The following is a 16519-nucleotide window of genomic DNA, read 5'->3' as shown; positions in this document are numbered from 1 at the left end:
TGCTGACATAGCTCGAAACTATATGAGTTAGGAACTTTTCAACAGTGCTTTTGAAACTATCCCATAACATTTCGTAAGCTTTGCAAAGTTCTACAGTAGATTTATATGGATTAAGCAGCTTACAAAGTTCTTAATTTTATTACTTATGATTGATGAAATAAGTTTTATTTGGCGTTTGGAATGTGGCACGTAGTTTAGCTGCTTTTGGTCTCCTATTCATGAATATCTGATTATGGACAAAAATAGATTTCAAAGTTAACTTTTTATCACAAAAATAGTACAGTGATAGAAATAGAACTTGTTAATAATTAGCAGTAAAACTGAAGTATTTTCGTTTGAATTTAAAAAAAACAAAGTTATTTAAGTCAGAGACAAAACACAACCTGTTACCTATATATTTTCAATGATGTGACATTTCTAATTACTATACAAATTAATTTATCATATAACCACAATGTAGGTTTTAGAGTATCATCAATTTGCTCATCCGTTGTAAACAAATTTCAATCTCTTAAAAACAACTAACCCGACGAGAATCATATTTTGTAGTTTAATAAACATTAATTGATTTAATAATTAAATGAAAGAATTGTTTCTATACTAATAAATTAAACTAGTTATAAAAAAATCTATTGACAAAGGTAAATAAAAAAACAAAGCTGGAAATCAATCGCGGATATTTCGTTCCCACACATATATATACAGTACGCATCCCCGGAAAAAGAAGCCCCCCTAAGCGCCATAAGGGTGCACACCTGCACCACCGCTCATTCAAAGCGTATGCAGCAGTAACATCGCGCAGTTCACACGCTGCACTTTGGGATAGCATGGGGGTGGGGGCAGGTGCGCTCTCACTCTCTCTCTCTCTCTCTTTCTCTCTGGCCTCCCCTCCCTAGCCGAGCTGAGAGTTCACAGTTTCCTCTTGCAGGCATACACACACGAGCTAAGAGCTCAGTGCCAGCTCAGTGCTCGCTAGATCGTCGAACGTGCGCACACGTTACGCGCCTGACATTTTTTGTGTTGCCCCCTCCTTAATAAGTATTCGGGTGGAACGCCGACCGAGAAAGGTGAATGTGTGTTATCGGTGCTCTTATCTACAAGAAAGTCAAAAGTGTGGTACGCAGCGCTGTATATCCTGCCGGGTAGAAAGGTGCTTTGTATATTTGCCGAGAGAGGAAAGAGAGGATTTGGGTGAGATCGATAAGAGAGGGCTCCGTGCAGAGAGTTCGCAGTCTCTCATTTAGCAGCGGAGAGTTTGTGGTGTGTGCGTGTTTTGTTGATCCTGGCGTATTGAGAGAGGAAATGACCGATCGCCCTGGATCTTGATATCATCGTTGACGACGAAGAAGACTTATTACGCCCGGATTACTACGTAGCTTTTTGGATAACTGTCCTCGTGCGCGCACACGTCGCATCGTAGAAATGGTCAGTGCATTCGCATTTCGACGTGTGTGTATATATTTACACACACATATAAATACATACACCTAGACATACTATTTGCTACGGAACACAGAACGTACCATTTTCGATTGGTCAAGTCTATGATCTGTTTGTTGTGGCGATGAGAGAAGGTTCTTACTCTCGCGAGTGCGTGCACTTTATTTTGTGAATGTCTCGTATGCATATAGAGCCTCATTCACATGGCAAAAAAAGTACAAACTCGCGTACGGACAAACTTACCGTCATTACGTAGAAAATATAATTGAAGAGCGCTAATTTGTAGAAATATACATCTCATTTTCTAAGTGCCAGTGCATAGTTTGGCTTTATTTTCATTTTCTTTTCGTGCTGGGTGATCGTGTGACGACACAAAACGCTTATCGAGTATGTATAGTTTGAAGAGTATGATTATGAGGGGGCCCTTGTTAACTTTTTTCCTTGCGTCGCATAGCACTCGTCGAGTATTTTTTTTCCAAGTCAATTGGACCATCGAATGATATCCGTCGAGTAAATACGCGTTGCTGCGCACGTGCGCAATCGCCAAAGTGTACATAACGTAATTAAATTGTAAAGGTGAAAAATTTGATTGTTTATCGTGAAGAAATGTCCTTTGCTCAATCTCTCGTGAGCGCGCGATCATGCACGCATACGCGCAGAGCCGGTACAGATCTATCAAGAGAAGGTTTTCCCACGACCCGGAATTGACAACCTTGGGTGTTTTGCCGCGGCGCGCGCTCGTGTGCGCGTGTACGTGTGTTTTGAAACGTCGTATCTAAGGAGATGCTTGCAGGGCGCGAATAAAAAGGGCACCGCCAAGGTTACATAACTCGCTGGAGAGTGCGTATACGGGGTAGAAATATTTGTTGCCCGCGAAGTATACCCACCGAGGGATTATCGATCGTAAGCGAAAAACAGAGTGGGAGGGAAATTTTCAGAAGGAAAAATTGGACATATAACTATGAAAACGAGGCTGTATAGAGCTGGCAAAGTGTGTCTACCTGCGTCTCTGGCCTCGCTCGCAGTGTGAAAAATCGGAAGCATCCGCTGCTTCTTCTGACAGATACTGTATATTCTAAGAAATGTACGCGCGCGTTTGGCCAACTTCAATATTGGCTAGGAAAGAGTGTATTGGACAGGCCGTGATGTATCAAGTGACTTGAAAGTTTCCCAGAGAATTTTTTCTTACATTTATTTCTTAAATTTAAATCCAAATACGAAAGCGATAAGACAGATGTTTTTTTCTCAAATGATAATATCGTCAATCTCACAGGTTAAATGGAACAAATATTGCTCACGACTTCATTCAATGTACAGAAATTTCTATTCCTGTGCACGCGAAACAGTAAATTTTCCAGCTGTAATTCTCTACCCCCCACGCCTACACACACAAACACGTACAGAGGCAAATAAGCTTTTTCCAGGAAGCAAAGGACTATTTGCTTGCTTCTTAAAACTCCATCGATCATCTATGCTTTCGCTCGACAAAAAAAAAAAGAAAAAAGAATTAGCACGCGCCGAAGGCACGGTCCTTTCCGTTTTTCCGCATTCGTTCTATTTTTCGTGAGGGACGGCGAATGTCACCTTGAAAAGCGTTCGCAAGGATTTGGAAAGCCTCGCGCCGCCGCCGCCGCCGCCGCTCGCCTTTTCCTTGCCGTTACAAGTGTACCGCCCGCGCGAGAGAGGCAACTGACCTGCTCACTTTTCTTTTCCAGCGAGCACGGCGCCGGAAGCATCGTTAGTTGCGCATCGCTAATTTAACAATCCAACGCGCGTGGATTACCGTAACACGGTAATAATCGGCGCGGCCGCGATCGCGTCTATACGCGCTGCATTGCGAAACGAACTTTAGAAATTGCTCTCCCGTCCCGTGATCGCCAGGCGAGGACAAAGGAGAGAAAAAAAAAAGCCCACGGCCCGTTGTTTTTCAGCGTCGCTTCGCTACGGGCGGGGGAGAGGTATTTTTGTTTTTGTTTCGTATCGTCCATGCCGTGATTGCGCGTTGAAAAGGGCCCCGCGCGTACGCGCGCGCTCGATCCCATTGTGTGCTCCGCTCGTTTCAATTTAGATGGCTCGTGTCCTCCTCCGTCTTTCCGAGAGCTTCGGTTAAACCAATGCGCGCGTGAACGGCGTTGGGTATTTTATTTTTCCCGCGTGCATTTTTGAAAGAACCCGGAACTTTCACCGCTTAAAATGGCACTCGCCTATGCGAGCAAACAAATCGGCGGATAATGCTAGCCAAGCCGAGGCGATCGTAAATCGAAACGGTATAGAGGCGCCCCTCGGATATAATAACAGCGCGATCCAGGCTCCGAGCGTAGGATCGAAGCGGGTGCCTCCGGGCTCTCAAATCGCATGTAATTTGGAGCGAGCAATGAAAAGCTTTCATTCATCGCGGCGTAGGAAGCAGAAAGGCAGGTACATAATGGAATCTCCTGGCCCTCGGTGGGTGGTCCGCGCTCCTTTCGGCGCGCCACGAGACTTCGCGGCGAACGGCGCGCTCGCGAGCGCGGCGTCGCGTCGAGATTGATTTGGCCGCGCTGCGGCAGCTGCGAGAGCGCGCGACCCCGCGGAATTAGATTTTTTACGAGCGCGTGGGAACGCCGTTAAACTCGACACGTGCGCTCGGGCGCTGGGCGTTTTATCCTCCGGATTCGAGGAAGCGACCGATTCGCCCGTATAGTCGCAGTTTTGGCGAGCTCGCGCGGACGACGACGACGACGTTGCTAACCGACCTCCCTCTCTCGACGCAGTCGAGTGATGTCGCCGAGGCTAACAAGAGGATACAACGAGCTCGTTGAATTTTCAACGACGCGCAAAGAGATGAGAGGAAAAAAAATGAAGAAGCGTCCTCCTCGTCGTCTCTCCGGCTTATCAGCGAGTCTTGTCTCTGAAAATAGCGGCTCTCGTGCGGCGGAGGTTGCGCATCCAAAATCCCAGCAGACACGGACGGACGGACGGTCATCGGCCTTGTCGCGAGCGCATTTGCGACTGCGTAATCCGCGCGCGCAGAGCTCGCGAAGGGAGGGCCGGAGGCTCTCTCTCTCTCTCTCTCTCTCGCCTGGCAGCAGCGGCATCGATCTCCCTCGGCCCTGCTCGACGACTGCTAAAAGCTTTACGGCTTTTTTCTCCTCTGTCTCTCTCTCTCTCTCTCTCTCGCGCGCGCGCGCATGCGTTCGTCTCAATTAAACAAATCGAACGGAGGATCCGTCGATGCCGGCGCTTTGTTCGTTGGCCCCGAAGCAGAGCGGCGGCGCATCGTTGACCTCTACTCTCTTCTGCCGAGTGGTTTTCCCGCCTTCGATCCGACGACCTCGACACCTTGCGCTCCTCTGCATTGCCCGTCGACCAACAATCAGTTCGCGCTCTTCCGAGCGACGCTCGTTACTCCGACATTCAGTCCGAGCGCGCGCTCTGGCTTGGCGTGTCAAGTCGACTGCGATCGATCGCAATGCTCCGCATTCGTCGCCAGGTAAAACTGGAGCGGCCCCTCGGCGCGCGCGACGAAGAAAAAACACAAAAGCAGGAAGAAACGAACGGCAGCGCGAGCGTGGTGTACCGATCAGCGTCTCGCCGCGCGCGGTCCTTCGCGACCGTCCCCCTCCGGAAAATCTCCACTCCGGGAACTATTTACGGCGAGACTATTTTCGTAAACAATCGGGTTCATCGCTACCGCCCGTTCCCCGTGTCAATCTCAGGCCGAAAGTGGAAGGAAAGGCCCGCCGGCGCGTTCCGAGAACAATATTTCCGTATACATATATACACGCCGGTGCGCGAGAGAAACGCGCAGCTTTCGCCCGGATGGAGGAGGCGTGTTGGGCTCGTTGAGAAGGAAAAGAGAAAAATGAAGTCTCGCTGATAAGGCGAAACCCGAGGAGGAAGACGCGAGTCCTCTGGTTGACTTTCCCTCCGAAGCCTCCCGTGCGGATTCTACGCGCCGGCAGCGTTTCCCGCTCCCGAGCTCCGGCGCTCGAGTTGGGGCTCGTTCCGCCCGCGCGCGGCCGCGTGCACGGAGGGGGAGAGAAAGAGGAGAGAGAGAGAGAGAGAGGATATCGGACGCGCGACTCGATCTCAAAGGGGATCCGCTCGCTCGCGTCGAGCACAAAACGAGTCGTGCGAGCGTGTGCTGCTCCGTATTTCCGGGCGGATGCCGCTAATAATCCGCGCGTCCGCAGAGAGCGTGGCGACGCGCGCATTCGAACGGAGAGAAAGAGGAGAGATGCAGGTGAAATTTGAATATCGTCCGGTCGGTGGAAACGATATTCGCCTTTGATTAGAATAGAAAGAAGAGACTGAACTTCGCTCCGATCCGGCGAGCGCTGTCGTATAATGTACCCTCGTGCTCTCCTCTGCACGCGAGTCACAGGCGCGCGCGCTCATGAATGATTCATCGGCGCGGCTCCATTCACTCGTGTTCATCGCGCGCCGCCACTCGAATGCACGAGCGAGAGGCCGAGCTGGCGTCGCGCGCTCACGGCTTTCCCGGCGACTACGGCGGCGAGGCCTGTTCGAAAGGGCCCCGGAGGCAGGCCGAGCCGCAAAATCTGTGTCGCGGTGGCTTCGTCGACGTCTCGATGCGCTGCTTGCGCAATACCGCGAGCGCGAATATCTGGCGGCCGAGCGCGACAAATCGACGCCGCTGGCGCGGACTTTCACCTCTCGACCCGCGCTGCTGCCGTGAGAATCGCGCGTGGGAAGTGCAGGTGACGAGGAAGGAAGCGCGCGACGCGGGTGGCCTCTCTCTCTCTCTCTCTCTCTCTCTCTCTCTCTCTCTCTCTCTCTCTCTCTCTCTCTCTCTCTCTCTCTCTCTCTCTCTCTCGTTTTTGGTGCATTCGGGTGCACGTGCGAAACGAAAGTACCGTCGCGAGGAAACTGGGTCGATAGCCCGTAAAACTCGTCCCCATTCAATTTCACCTGTTCGCTCGCCGACGGGACAAAAGGGAGAGGGGAAGGGGCAGAAGGAACGCGCTAAATTGCGTAGACTCGCCCGTGGAGTTGCTTTGGAAAGCGTCGCGTCCCGAAAGAGTCGGCTTTTTGCCTTTTCTTATGTTCTTTTCTATTTACTTTTTTCTCCTTCGCTCCTCGCGATTTCGCCGCTGCTGTTGCCCTCGCGACCGACTCGTCTGCGTTGCGTCGTATTTATAGAAGATAAAGCGGGAGCGAGGTCGGAGTTGCAGCGCGCGCGAGAGAGTGACATCGGTCCCCGCGCGCGCGCCTGTCTTCGGAAATAGCTCGCGAATGGGGGAGTCTCTGCTCTCGACGACGTTTTCGACGCAGAAGCACTTGGCGCGATCGCGAGTGAGAGGATGACGAGGATCCAGACGAGATCGCTGGACCCCCCCCCCCCCCCCCCCCAATGCACGCTCGTGTCGCTTCAACCGCGCTAAAGACACTTGGTCGGCGCGCGATTAGAGCTCTGATTTGCATGCGCGCGAGGCGTCCGTTTTTTGCCAACCTTGCGAAATCGCGCTTAGACCGAGGTCGCCCGAGGCTCGGCGAGCGCAAACGTCTTTTGGCTGACCGAGAGAGAGAGAGAGAGAGCGCGCGCGTTGCGTAATCCGAAGGCTACCTGCCAGGTATGGACGCGCAACGGCGAGCGTAGTGTCTATACACGCGCGCGCGCGCTTCGATCGCGAACGAAGGAGACCCGGGAGACGAGCGGAGCAGCGAGAAAGTAACCGTTTGAAAGCCGGCCGGCGAGAGAGCAAGCGGCCAACGGGCCGCTCAAAGGAGGACGAGTGATTGTACGCGCGGCCCCGAGTCGCGCGGGCATGCCGTCCGCGCTGCACGGCGACACGGTGTGTATGTGTGTGTGTGTGTGTGTGTGTGTGTGTGTGTGTGCGCGCGCGCGTACACATGCTTGCGCGTCGACGTCGATCTATTTACTCGCTCGTCAACGCGGCACGAGGACGCGCGCCCCTCGGCTCGCCAGAGACCGCGAAAAATGCGCGCCCGCCGCCCCGAAAATATTTCCTTTGTTCGGGCGCAGCGCCAGCCTCTCTCGCTCTTTCGAATGCGCTTCTAACGAACGCCGGCGCGACGCACCACTTGTCTCGCCGTCTAACCTGGAGAGAGAGAGAGAGAGAGAGAGAGAGCGATCCTTGTTCTTGATAAACCGGTTTTTTTTCGGTGCAGCCGCGTAGCAGGGCGACTGTCGCAGTTCGGGAAGCGAATCGGCGCGTGCCCCCTGGCACGAGCGAGTCGGGCGGCGAGCCTCCTCGCGACGAGAGAAAGTTTTAACGAGGAGGCTGCATTACGGGCGACGCGTAGGGTGCGCGCGATCGTTTGTCGGCTCCTTCGCCGGAGCGAACGCTGCCAATGTCGGTCGGGCGAGCCTTGGCGCGGCTCCTCGCTGGCGCACGGGACGCTGTCCGGCGAAAACGAAAGGGCGAAAGGGAAATCGCTGACGGCAAGCGCCGCGGGGCTGGCCGGATCCGGCTCGCCACGTCCGGGGACGCTCCTCGCGCGGGGAGGCTCGCGCTCGCGCCCATCACCGCAGGAAACGCGCCGCCGCAGCCTCGCGGCGAGACGGGGGTAAGAGAACGGCTGGTCCTTTTCTCTCGCGCGCCCGTCGCCGGCTTCCTGCGATCTCGCTTCGGCGATTGGCCGATCGCTGCGAAAGCCTCGCCGCCTTGTTATCCTTCGGTGTTTCCGCAGGGCGTCGAGTGTGCGGAGAAGGTCACAGCCGCTTGAACCAGTCCTCTCTCTCTCGTTTTGCAGGCGTGAGGAGCGCGAGGCCGCCAGAGCGAGGACAAGTCAGCACGAGGATGGGCGCCGGCATGGGGAGAAGCAGCAACGGCGGCGGCAGCCTGCTCGAAGCGCTGCCCACCGGCACGCCGCTGCACGTGGCGATGCTGGGCCTGGACAGCGCCGGCAAGACGACGGCGCTCTACAGGCTCAAGTTCGATCAGTACATCAACACGGTGCCGACCATCGGCTTCAACTGCGAGCGCATACGCGGCGGCATCGGCAAGGCCAAAGGTGAGTCCGACGCGGCAGCTCTCGGTCGGGTTCGCGCCGGTTCGACGTGCGTCTTTCTCACGCCCGCGGAGAAACGCGTGCGCGCGCGGCCAGGCGCAGCATCGTCGCCTGCGGTCGATCTCTGATTGCGCGCGCCGGGGTCCGCTGCTCTGGGAACGAGGTCGCCGAGTGGGTTCCGAACTGTCGTTAGTCTGCGGCCGGATTTGGCTAGCGACGGACGTGAGAGGAGAGGCGCGACCGTGGTGCCGCGATGTCTTCGTTTGTCGGCCGAATCGCAGGTGACGCAACAGGTCAGTCGGGACTGTCGGACTCTCCGTGGTGAATGTGTCGAATCAGCCGAATGCTTTCTCCGTCCGCCCGAGAGAAATCTCACTCGACGCGTCTCTGCCGAACAGGTGTGAACTTTCTTGTGTGGGACGTGGGAGGTCAAGAGAAGCTGCGACCGCTGTGGAAGTCGTACACGCGCTGCACCGACGGCATCATCTTCGTGGTGGACTCGTGCGACAGCGAGCGCCTCGAGGAAGCCAAAATGGAGCTGACCCGCACTGCCAGGAGCCCCGACAATGCGGGCGTCCCCATACTCATACTGGCCAACAAGCAGGATCTGCCGGGTAAGTCAGCTGCAACGCCCGAAACGACGTCGCTTGCCTTCGTTTTTGTTCGACCGACGTTGCGTCGAGAAAACGACCATAGCGATGATGATTCCAATCGAGCGGGGCGCCGTTGCTCTCCCAACAAAGCGCAATGGGAATTCGCCGCGAAGCTCGACCCAGATTCGCTCAACGCGAAATCAAAGAAGAGAAATAAAGGAACGAACGAACGAACGAACGAACGAATGCAGAGGAGGTGCGAGACAAGCGAGCGCGTCTCGCTGGTCAGTAAGAGTCGTGGTCTTCGATCGAATAAAGCCGAAGTCTGCGCCGCGGATCCGGCAGTGAGCTAACTGTACGGCGCGCATGCAGATTGCCGCGAAAGCCGCGGGGCGTCGCGCTCGCGGTCGGTCGTCGAACGGGTACGAGAGAGTCGATCCGTCGGTCGACCGGCTATGACGCACGCGCTCGTCGGCCGCCGTTCTCGTTCAATTAGCTTTAATCCGACGGCGACGCCAGCACCGAGTTTTAATATCGCAAAGAGATGACATCACGTTATTACGTACATCTGGCGGCGACGAGCTTTAACAACCTCTGATATACAGCCCGTCGTGAAAAGAAATATCGCTGTTGCGCTCGCCTCTGCTGTTTAACGAGGATACACACGCGCACGCCACCTCCGACGCCTACATTTTACGTTGATAAAGCGATACCGCGCGTCACAAGTGTCCCGCCTCTGCACGAAATTTTCAGGCCCAATTTATACGTCGGAAAAGTAAAGACAGTTGTCCAGGTTTTTCTTTTTATAAAAATGATTCGATTGAAGAGCTCGATCTTATTACTCGCGTTCCATTCCATATAGGAAAGACTGAGCTTTGTAATTAAAAGAGCATCGCGAAACCTCGAGGTTAACGCGACGTTTGTGACGAATCGCTGCGTACTCAATGCAAGAACTTTTTTGGTAGCGAATATACGTAACTGGTCCGAATATTGAAATTGCGGATTTGGTTTTTCAGGCGCCAAAGAAGTAGACGAGCTCGAGAAGCAGCTTGGAGTACTGGAATTGTGCGCGATGCCAGGAAGCTCGTGCATAAAGATCCAGCCGGCGTGCGCGATAACGGGCGAAGGCTTGCACGAGGGTCTGGACAGTTTGTACCAGCTGATTTTGAAACGGCGCAAATTGGCGAAATTGAATCGCAAGAGGGCGAGGTAGGCCAGGGTTGCCGAAGACTATTGCGCTTGCGTTTTCTGACAGTGCTCGCGGCCGGCGGCCGCGTCTGCAAGGACTGCCGCTGGTCCGTCGTCCTCGTCATCAATGTCCGTCGATCGACATCCTTGCCTCGGTTACGACGACATGGACGACGACGCCGACTCGGTTTGTTACTCGTGCAGCAGTGTTGCGAACGCTGCCAACGCCGAGACCTCGTCGTCGTCGTCGTTACCACCCAACAATTTCTAGTCTGTGCGCTACTGTCTCGACAATAACACTATGTAGCGTAGATAAAGTTGTTTGAACTCTCATTTATTTTGTCTTTTTTGTACCAGAGAAAGTGGAAAAGGATGGAGCGAATGTGTGTGGATGTTATATAACCTTTGTAAAACACGTGTAATCTTGCCACCTACCCCCTAATCGCCTTGTTGTTTTATCGATTGATAAAAAAAATCCTTGTTGCTGTATTTCGACATTTTATTGTAAAGGACACTTGCGCGCGAAAGGGAAAGAGTCAGATTGATTGTGTATATAGGATTGTAGTTTGTAAGCGACGAGTTTTTTAAACGAACACAAGTCAGCCTAGTGTCTGTCGTATAAGTAAAAACGAAGACGATGCCGTCGTCAAGGACTTGATTGTAACGGATATACTGTCCATGGCGTATTCAATTGTTGTTTCATCGAAATCGATTGGTCTATATTATACACGAGAGAGCGATCACCCCGTACTAACGGAATTTCGCTTGCTTCCATTTTCTTTTTGTGGATCGCTCATCTTTTTCGGGGAATCAGTCAATAAAGAAGAATTGAACAAAAGCAAAGAATTCCAGAATCATATTATATATATGAAAGATAAAAATGTCGTTCCTTCTGAATGTCACTTCTATATTTTCTTATATATTGTTCGTCCAAGCTTGTAAAACGAACGATCGAGGGAATTTGATGCTAATTCTTTTGCAAATTCCGTTTACAAGGAAAAAACATAAAATAGCGTGTAACGCGAACCACCCTTGCTATCTCTTTTCTACCATTAAAATGCTTGAGAGGGTTCGCTCTTATTTATAATTCAACAACGATAAAAATTTTATCGATGAAAGTTAATCGCTTGAACAAGAAAAACCACACATGCACGAACACGAACACACACACACACACACACACACACACACACACACACACACACACACACACACACACACACACACACACACACACACACACACACACACACACACACATATGTATATCACACCCAAGCAGCGCGGCCAAATCGCTTTTTTACCGTAAAGTACAATAGGTTAATATATAAATGATTGTAAGCAAAAGAGAAGCGAGAGAAAGAGAGATATATATGTACATGAAAAGTCGAGAGCTAAGTTATTGCGATATTTGCATGAAGAGATAATGAAAGAATTTGCAACGTCACAACTGCTCAACACACGCACGCGTAATCATATTGTAATGTCGCTATCTACATATATCTTCATTAAATCATTGTTACTTTCTATACACGATTGAGTTATTCATTTGCTATCTCCCCTTGTCCATCAACGTCACGCATGTGCAATCCCATTGCTTCCTCTCTTATTGTTAATCACGCTGCTAATTCAACCAATGATTCATATACGGTACTTGAATTTATTTTTGCCTGTGCGCGCGGCCAATCCAATAATCACAGTAATTTCTTTTTTTTTTTCATTTGAATATCCTCGGCATGGTGGGTGATTGAGATGACGTTTGCCAATCGACACGATTGCGCTTGTAAAAATAAAAATGACGTGACGCAAATATCCTTGTAATTTCCATCTTTTAATTTGCAAAATAATAGACGTTGCGATTAATCGAAGCAAAATTGCGTATATAAATTATACTGTCAGTTTACGTATTTTGAAGCCGAACTTTACCATTGGCTAAAGGATTCATCTCTTTCGCTTCGCCGGCGTCATTTTCCTTATCCCTCGAAGGCCTTGGATTGTTCCAATCTAGTACCGTGGTTTCCGTGAAGATCACGTAGTTGATGGCCGTGACGAGCGATATCAGCGCCAAGATTCAGAATACGAGCTTCCACTGGCTGATCGTTTGATCCGGCGCCAAAACGCCCACGACGTACGGCGCAAAGATACCCATAAAGGCACCAGCCCCGTTGGAAATGCTCATGAGTGTACCGGAGTAGTTCGAACTCGAGTCGAGAACGTTGACTTTCAGTCCGGTATAAGGACTGCCAAAGAGGATCAAGCCAATGGTGATCAGCAAGATTGCCCAAACGACATCGCAGCCCACGTACAGGCCAACAGGAGGAAGCAAGTCGGCCCGAGGCTCAAGATGGCCGTATTGATCTTTCGCACGCTTCGCTCTCGATCAGCCGGTTGGACGGCCAGAGCTCGTCAGATTGTACATGGACATCGCGTAACCGTTGCGCTGGACCGGCAGCCGCAGCACGTTCTGCATGTACTTGGACAGGTCCGACAGTACCGTGTAGGTGTTCCAGTCCTGATCGAGCTGGGCTATCACCACGGCTAAAAAGGCCATTGATCCAAGCGCCCTCCTCCAGGGGAACACCGCCGGGTGCTCGTGGCCGTAGGCCGATATCCGCTCGCGCAGGTAGGCCTTATCCTGGGGCTTGATGAGGCCCATGAGGAAGCGCACGCCGATCAGCCCGTACTTAGGACTGAATCTCTCGGACTGCAGGTCACCCGAGAGATGTGTCAGCGCGTCGCCGCAGTGGATATCGTTCAACGCCACTTCCACGGAAGGCCTATCATCCCAGTTATCCGAGTGTGCGCTCGCTCCACTCGAGCGCCACTGAGATTCGGGGGTCGAGGGGCCAAGATTTCACCTCCGCTGTCGACTTCAATTTCGAAGGGCAGGCACGCTCGCGTCGCTCTCGACATTCGATCAGTACTCGATATCGTTAGTGCCGAGTTTCGACGGAAAAAATAAATATACGTTTCGGCGAACGAGCGCGCTCGACGCTCGGCTCGCCCACGAGCTTGCAACTCGATCGGCTCTACGCTCGACTGCTCGTTATCTATACAGCTATGCGCAACGAGTTGATAAGACGATCTTGGAACTATCATCGAAGCCTCGCTATCGTTTTTGTTTCAGCGTAGTCTTTATTTCGCAATGAACTCTCAGTGACGGTTAGATGAAATACTTAGATTATGTTTTATGCGACTCAAGAGCACAGACGGACCTATACTTTGAATGAGTGGTTCACGAGAATTTTATCACTCTCTCTTTCTCTCTCTCTCTTTTTCTTTCGGTACTTTGCAAAATGTGTATGATGTTTTTGGAATATTATAAATGAATAAATAAATATTTTCAGCTAATTGAAGCTAAAATTTTAACTCGTGTTGCAAAAGCACACTCAGCTACAAAGTACTTAACCACTCTCTGCCCACGATGTTGGATTTGCTGTACGGATTGCCTCCTTGAATTGGACAATTTTTCCTTTCCGTAATTTTCTAATCTCAACGTTCTCGTCAATTCGAATCGTTGATTGGTCATGCACATTAATTCGGCGAGGGCAGCACCATTCAGCACGAGTGTTTATTCGCTGAAATGTCATCTGCTGTGTTATTTATAAAAATTTAAATGGTTCAATAATCCGTAATTCTCTTCAATTTACATTTCGAGATAATTTGGTTACGGAGAACAACTTGTCAAAAAATTTGGTATATCTTCAAGAGGCTGATGAAACTCAAAGGAAAATAAAAATCTCGAAAGTAACGGTCCCATGGTGTAATGGTAAGCACTCTGGACTTTGAATCCAGCGATCCGAGTTCGAATCTCGGTGGGACCTTCACAATTTCTTTTTATTCCAACTTCCTTGCAATCCCCTTTTTACCATCGCAGGGAAACTTTGCACATGTTTACGGTTGCAATATGGTGGTGTAAAGCTCTGGAGAAAGTGATTGTATTATTTGCTGCATGTTTGCGTGCTTATAACCTCAAAGTCAGTAACATTTTCTCTATTTTTTTTCGTTTAAAAATGAGTGACAGTGAACTGACAGTGACAAAAGATGCGTCTAATACATGTAATAATGAGAAAAAAGGAAATGAAGCTGGTGCGTGCTGCTTGGAATCGCAAGAAAATCACAAAAAAAACACGTTGATTTGTATGTCACAAATGAGTACAGCACAACCTAAAAGTGATGTTCCTGTTGATGATTCTGGGCAAACAAATAAAAATGACGAAGATTCAGTTGTTGTTGTAAAAGCAAAACCAGTGAGAAAAGTATATAAGGCACCGATTAGAGTTAATAAAATACCACAAGAAATTTTAAATGATCCTTTGATAAAAGAGGCTATATCTGTGTTACCGTCTAATTATAATTTTGAAATCCATAAAACAATTTGGAGAATAAGAGAATCTCAAGCAAAAAGAGTTGGATTACAAATGCCAGAAGGTTTATTAATGTTCGCACCTACAATATGCGATATCATTGAAAATTTTACTGAGGCAGAAACAGTCATTATGGGTGATGTTACTTATGGTAAGTATCATCAACAATAAACAATTGTTAATTATACAATTATAAACTGTAAGAAAGAATATTTTATTTCACAGGAGCCTGTTGTGTAGATGACTATAGTGCAGAACTATTGGAATTAGATTTTTTAATTCATTATGGCCATTCATGTTTAATTCCGATCAATAGAATGAGTGGCATCAAATTATTGTATGTCTTTGTTGATATAAAAATAGATGCAGCTCACTGTGTCGATACCATAAAGTACAATTTTCCAGTTACTACTAGAATAGGACTCGTTAGTACAATTCAATTTGCTAGTACTTTACAAGCAATCGCTACTGACTTAAGAAAAGATGAATATACTGTTATTATTCCTCAGAGTAAACCATTAAGCCCTGGAGAAGTATGAAAATTGGCTTAATTTTCATTTCTATTGATACTTTTGTTGTACTTTTTAATTATTGTAAATATTTATACTAATTAAATATGTTATTTTAGGTATTAGGCTGCACAGCTCCTTTAATAAAAGACGTAGATGTGTTGATGTACATTGGAGATGGCAGGTTTCATCTAGAAGCAGCTATGATTTCTAATCCAAATCTTACCGCTTATCGCTATGATCCTTATGAAAAGAAAATAACAATAGAAAAATATGATCATTCTCAAATGTTAGCTAATCGGAAAGATGCAATAATGAAAGCCAAAGATGCTAAAGTATTTGGCCTCATTCTTGGGACACTAGGAAGACAAGGAAGTTTAAGTGTTTTTGACACTCTTCGGAATAGGTTGATATCTCAGAATAAAATAGTCATAAATATTTTAGCTTCTGAAGTTCAACCTGATAGGCTGAAACTTTTCGTTGGTATAGATGCATTCATTCAGGTAATATTATATAGTAAGATTTGATGTATTCAAATATTTATTTAAGAAACATAAGAATAAACAGAAAATATTTATTTCAGGTTGCATGTCCAAGACTCAGTATAGATTGGGGTACACAATTTGAAAAACCTGTATTAACACCATACGAAGCAGCAGTAGCCTTGAAAATGGCAGAATTTGATGAGTCCAAACCTTATCCTATGGACTATTATGCCAATGCTAGTTTGGGACCATGGACTCCAAATCACAAATCCGCTGAGTTGGAAAAACGAAAAGAATTTTGTTGTGGGAAATGCAAAGACGAGGATAACACGAATAAACCGTGTAAATAGCGAAATTTATTTATCAAAATAATTATTAAATAATTCAATGAATAAAATGATCTATTTCAATTTGTACATAATAGACTTATAATAATGAAATTTTATTAATTTGGTAATAAAGCACATTTTGTTCCTTTGAAATAATGTTAAAAAAATTGATTTCATTTAAAACTGACCCACTCTTCATTAGAGTTGCTGTATTAAAAAAAACGTTAAGTGAGCAACTGTCGCGTATCGTTTACTTATTTATACGTGTGTTAATTAGATTTTATTCTATTAGTAGAATTTATTTTGAAATAACTAAAAGAAAATAAATGTACACTGGCGTTAACATGTTGGCTGGAAGGTAACTAAATAAAGTTAAACCAATTTACGTTTCCTATCCATTGTTTTAAATGTGTATTCAGTAAAATCAAAAACTGATGGTTTAGAAATGAGTAACATAAGTTTATTAATGTTTTATCGTAAAAACAGAAGTATTTACTTTACAATGGGGAATCTATTAATTTATTACTGAAATTTTGCACGCATATACGTCAATTTATTAAATTTAAGAAAAAAAGGACAAAAGGTCTAAATTTGGAAAATTTTTAAAGTTTAATGTATAATTAGTATTTA

At 48.2% G+C, this 16519-nt stretch overlaps 2 protein-coding genes and 1 non-coding gene across 5 annotated transcripts; all 3 read left to right on the top strand.

Annotated features, from left to right (window-relative positions):
- The first annotated feature begins 939 nt into the window (after nt 1-939).
- On the top strand, nt 940-11457 carry LOC131664686 (ADP-ribosylation factor-like protein 4C). Of its 2 annotated transcripts, none has more exons than XM_058935986.1 (4): nt 940-1067; nt 8161-8421; nt 8817-9032; nt 10028-11457. In XM_058935986.1, exons 2-4 carry the CDS (start codon nt 8208-8210, stop codon nt 10222-10224), a joined length of 627 nt encoding a protein of 208 aa, XP_058791969.1. In that variant the 5' UTR covers nt 940-1067; nt 8161-8207; the 3' UTR covers nt 10225-11457. The 2 variants fall into 2 exon arrangements, with proteins under 2 accessions (XP_058791969.1, XP_058791968.1); XM_058935985.1 differs by having other exon boundaries at nt 948-1425.
- Nucleotides 11458-11607: 150 nt separating this feature from the next.
- LOC131664685 (2-(3-amino-3-carboxypropyl)histidine synthase subunit 1) lies at nt 11608-16024 on the top strand. 2 transcript variants are annotated; one of them, XM_058935984.1, is made up of 4 exons: nt 11608-14717; nt 14792-14991; nt 15195-15578; nt 15659-16024. In XM_058935984.1, the coding sequence occupies exons 1-4, from the start codon at nt 14090-14092 to the stop codon at nt 15908-15910; spliced, it is 1464 nt and encodes a 487-aa protein (XP_058791967.1). In that variant the 5' UTR covers nt 11608-14089; the 3' UTR covers nt 15911-16024. The 2 variants fall into 2 exon arrangements, with proteins under 2 accessions (XP_058791967.1, XP_058791966.1); XM_058935983.1 differs by having other exon boundaries at nt 14792-15099.
- Nucleotides 13952-14023, top strand: Trnaq-uug (transfer RNA glutamine (anticodon UUG)). The gene has a single exon. It is a non-coding gene; the product is annotated as a tRNA-Gln (tRNA).
- Nucleotides 16025-16519: the final 495 nt, after the last annotated feature.

Source organism: Phymastichus coffea, unplaced genomic scaffold, assembly GCF_024137745.1.
Source record: "Phymastichus coffea isolate CEN01 unplaced genomic scaffold, Cenicafe_Pcof_1.1 PCOF00044, whole genome shotgun sequence".
NCBI lineage: Eukaryota > Metazoa > Arthropoda > Insecta > Hymenoptera > Eulophidae > Phymastichus > Phymastichus coffea.
Note: the sequence above shows the minus strand (reverse complement) of the source record. Positions and strands in the feature narration are given on the sequence as shown.

Coding starts and splice junctions, on each gene's coding strand:
- LOC131664686 (XM_058935986.1), top strand. CDS start 8,208: ATGGGCGCCGGCATGGGGAGAAGCAGCAACGGCGGCGGCAGCCTGCTC. Junction 8,422..8,816: donor CGGCATCGGCAAGGCCAAAG/GTGAGTCCGACG, acceptor TCTGCCGAACAG/GTGTGAACTTTCTTGTGTGG. Junction 9,033..10,027: donor CAACAAGCAGGATCTGCCGG/GTAAGTCAGCTG, acceptor TTGGTTTTTCAG/GCGCCAAAGAAGTAGACGAG.
- LOC131664685 (XM_058935983.1), top strand. CDS start 14,090: ATGTTTACGGTTGCAATATGGTGGTGTAAAGCTCTGGAGAAAGTGATT. Junction 14,718..14,791: donor TATGGGTGATGTTACTTATG/GTAAGTATCATC, acceptor TTTATTTCACAG/GAGCCTGTTGTGTAGATGAC. Junction 15,100..15,194: donor AACCATTAAGCCCTGGAGAA/GTATGAAAATTG, acceptor ATGTTATTTTAG/GTATTAGGCTGCACAGCTCC.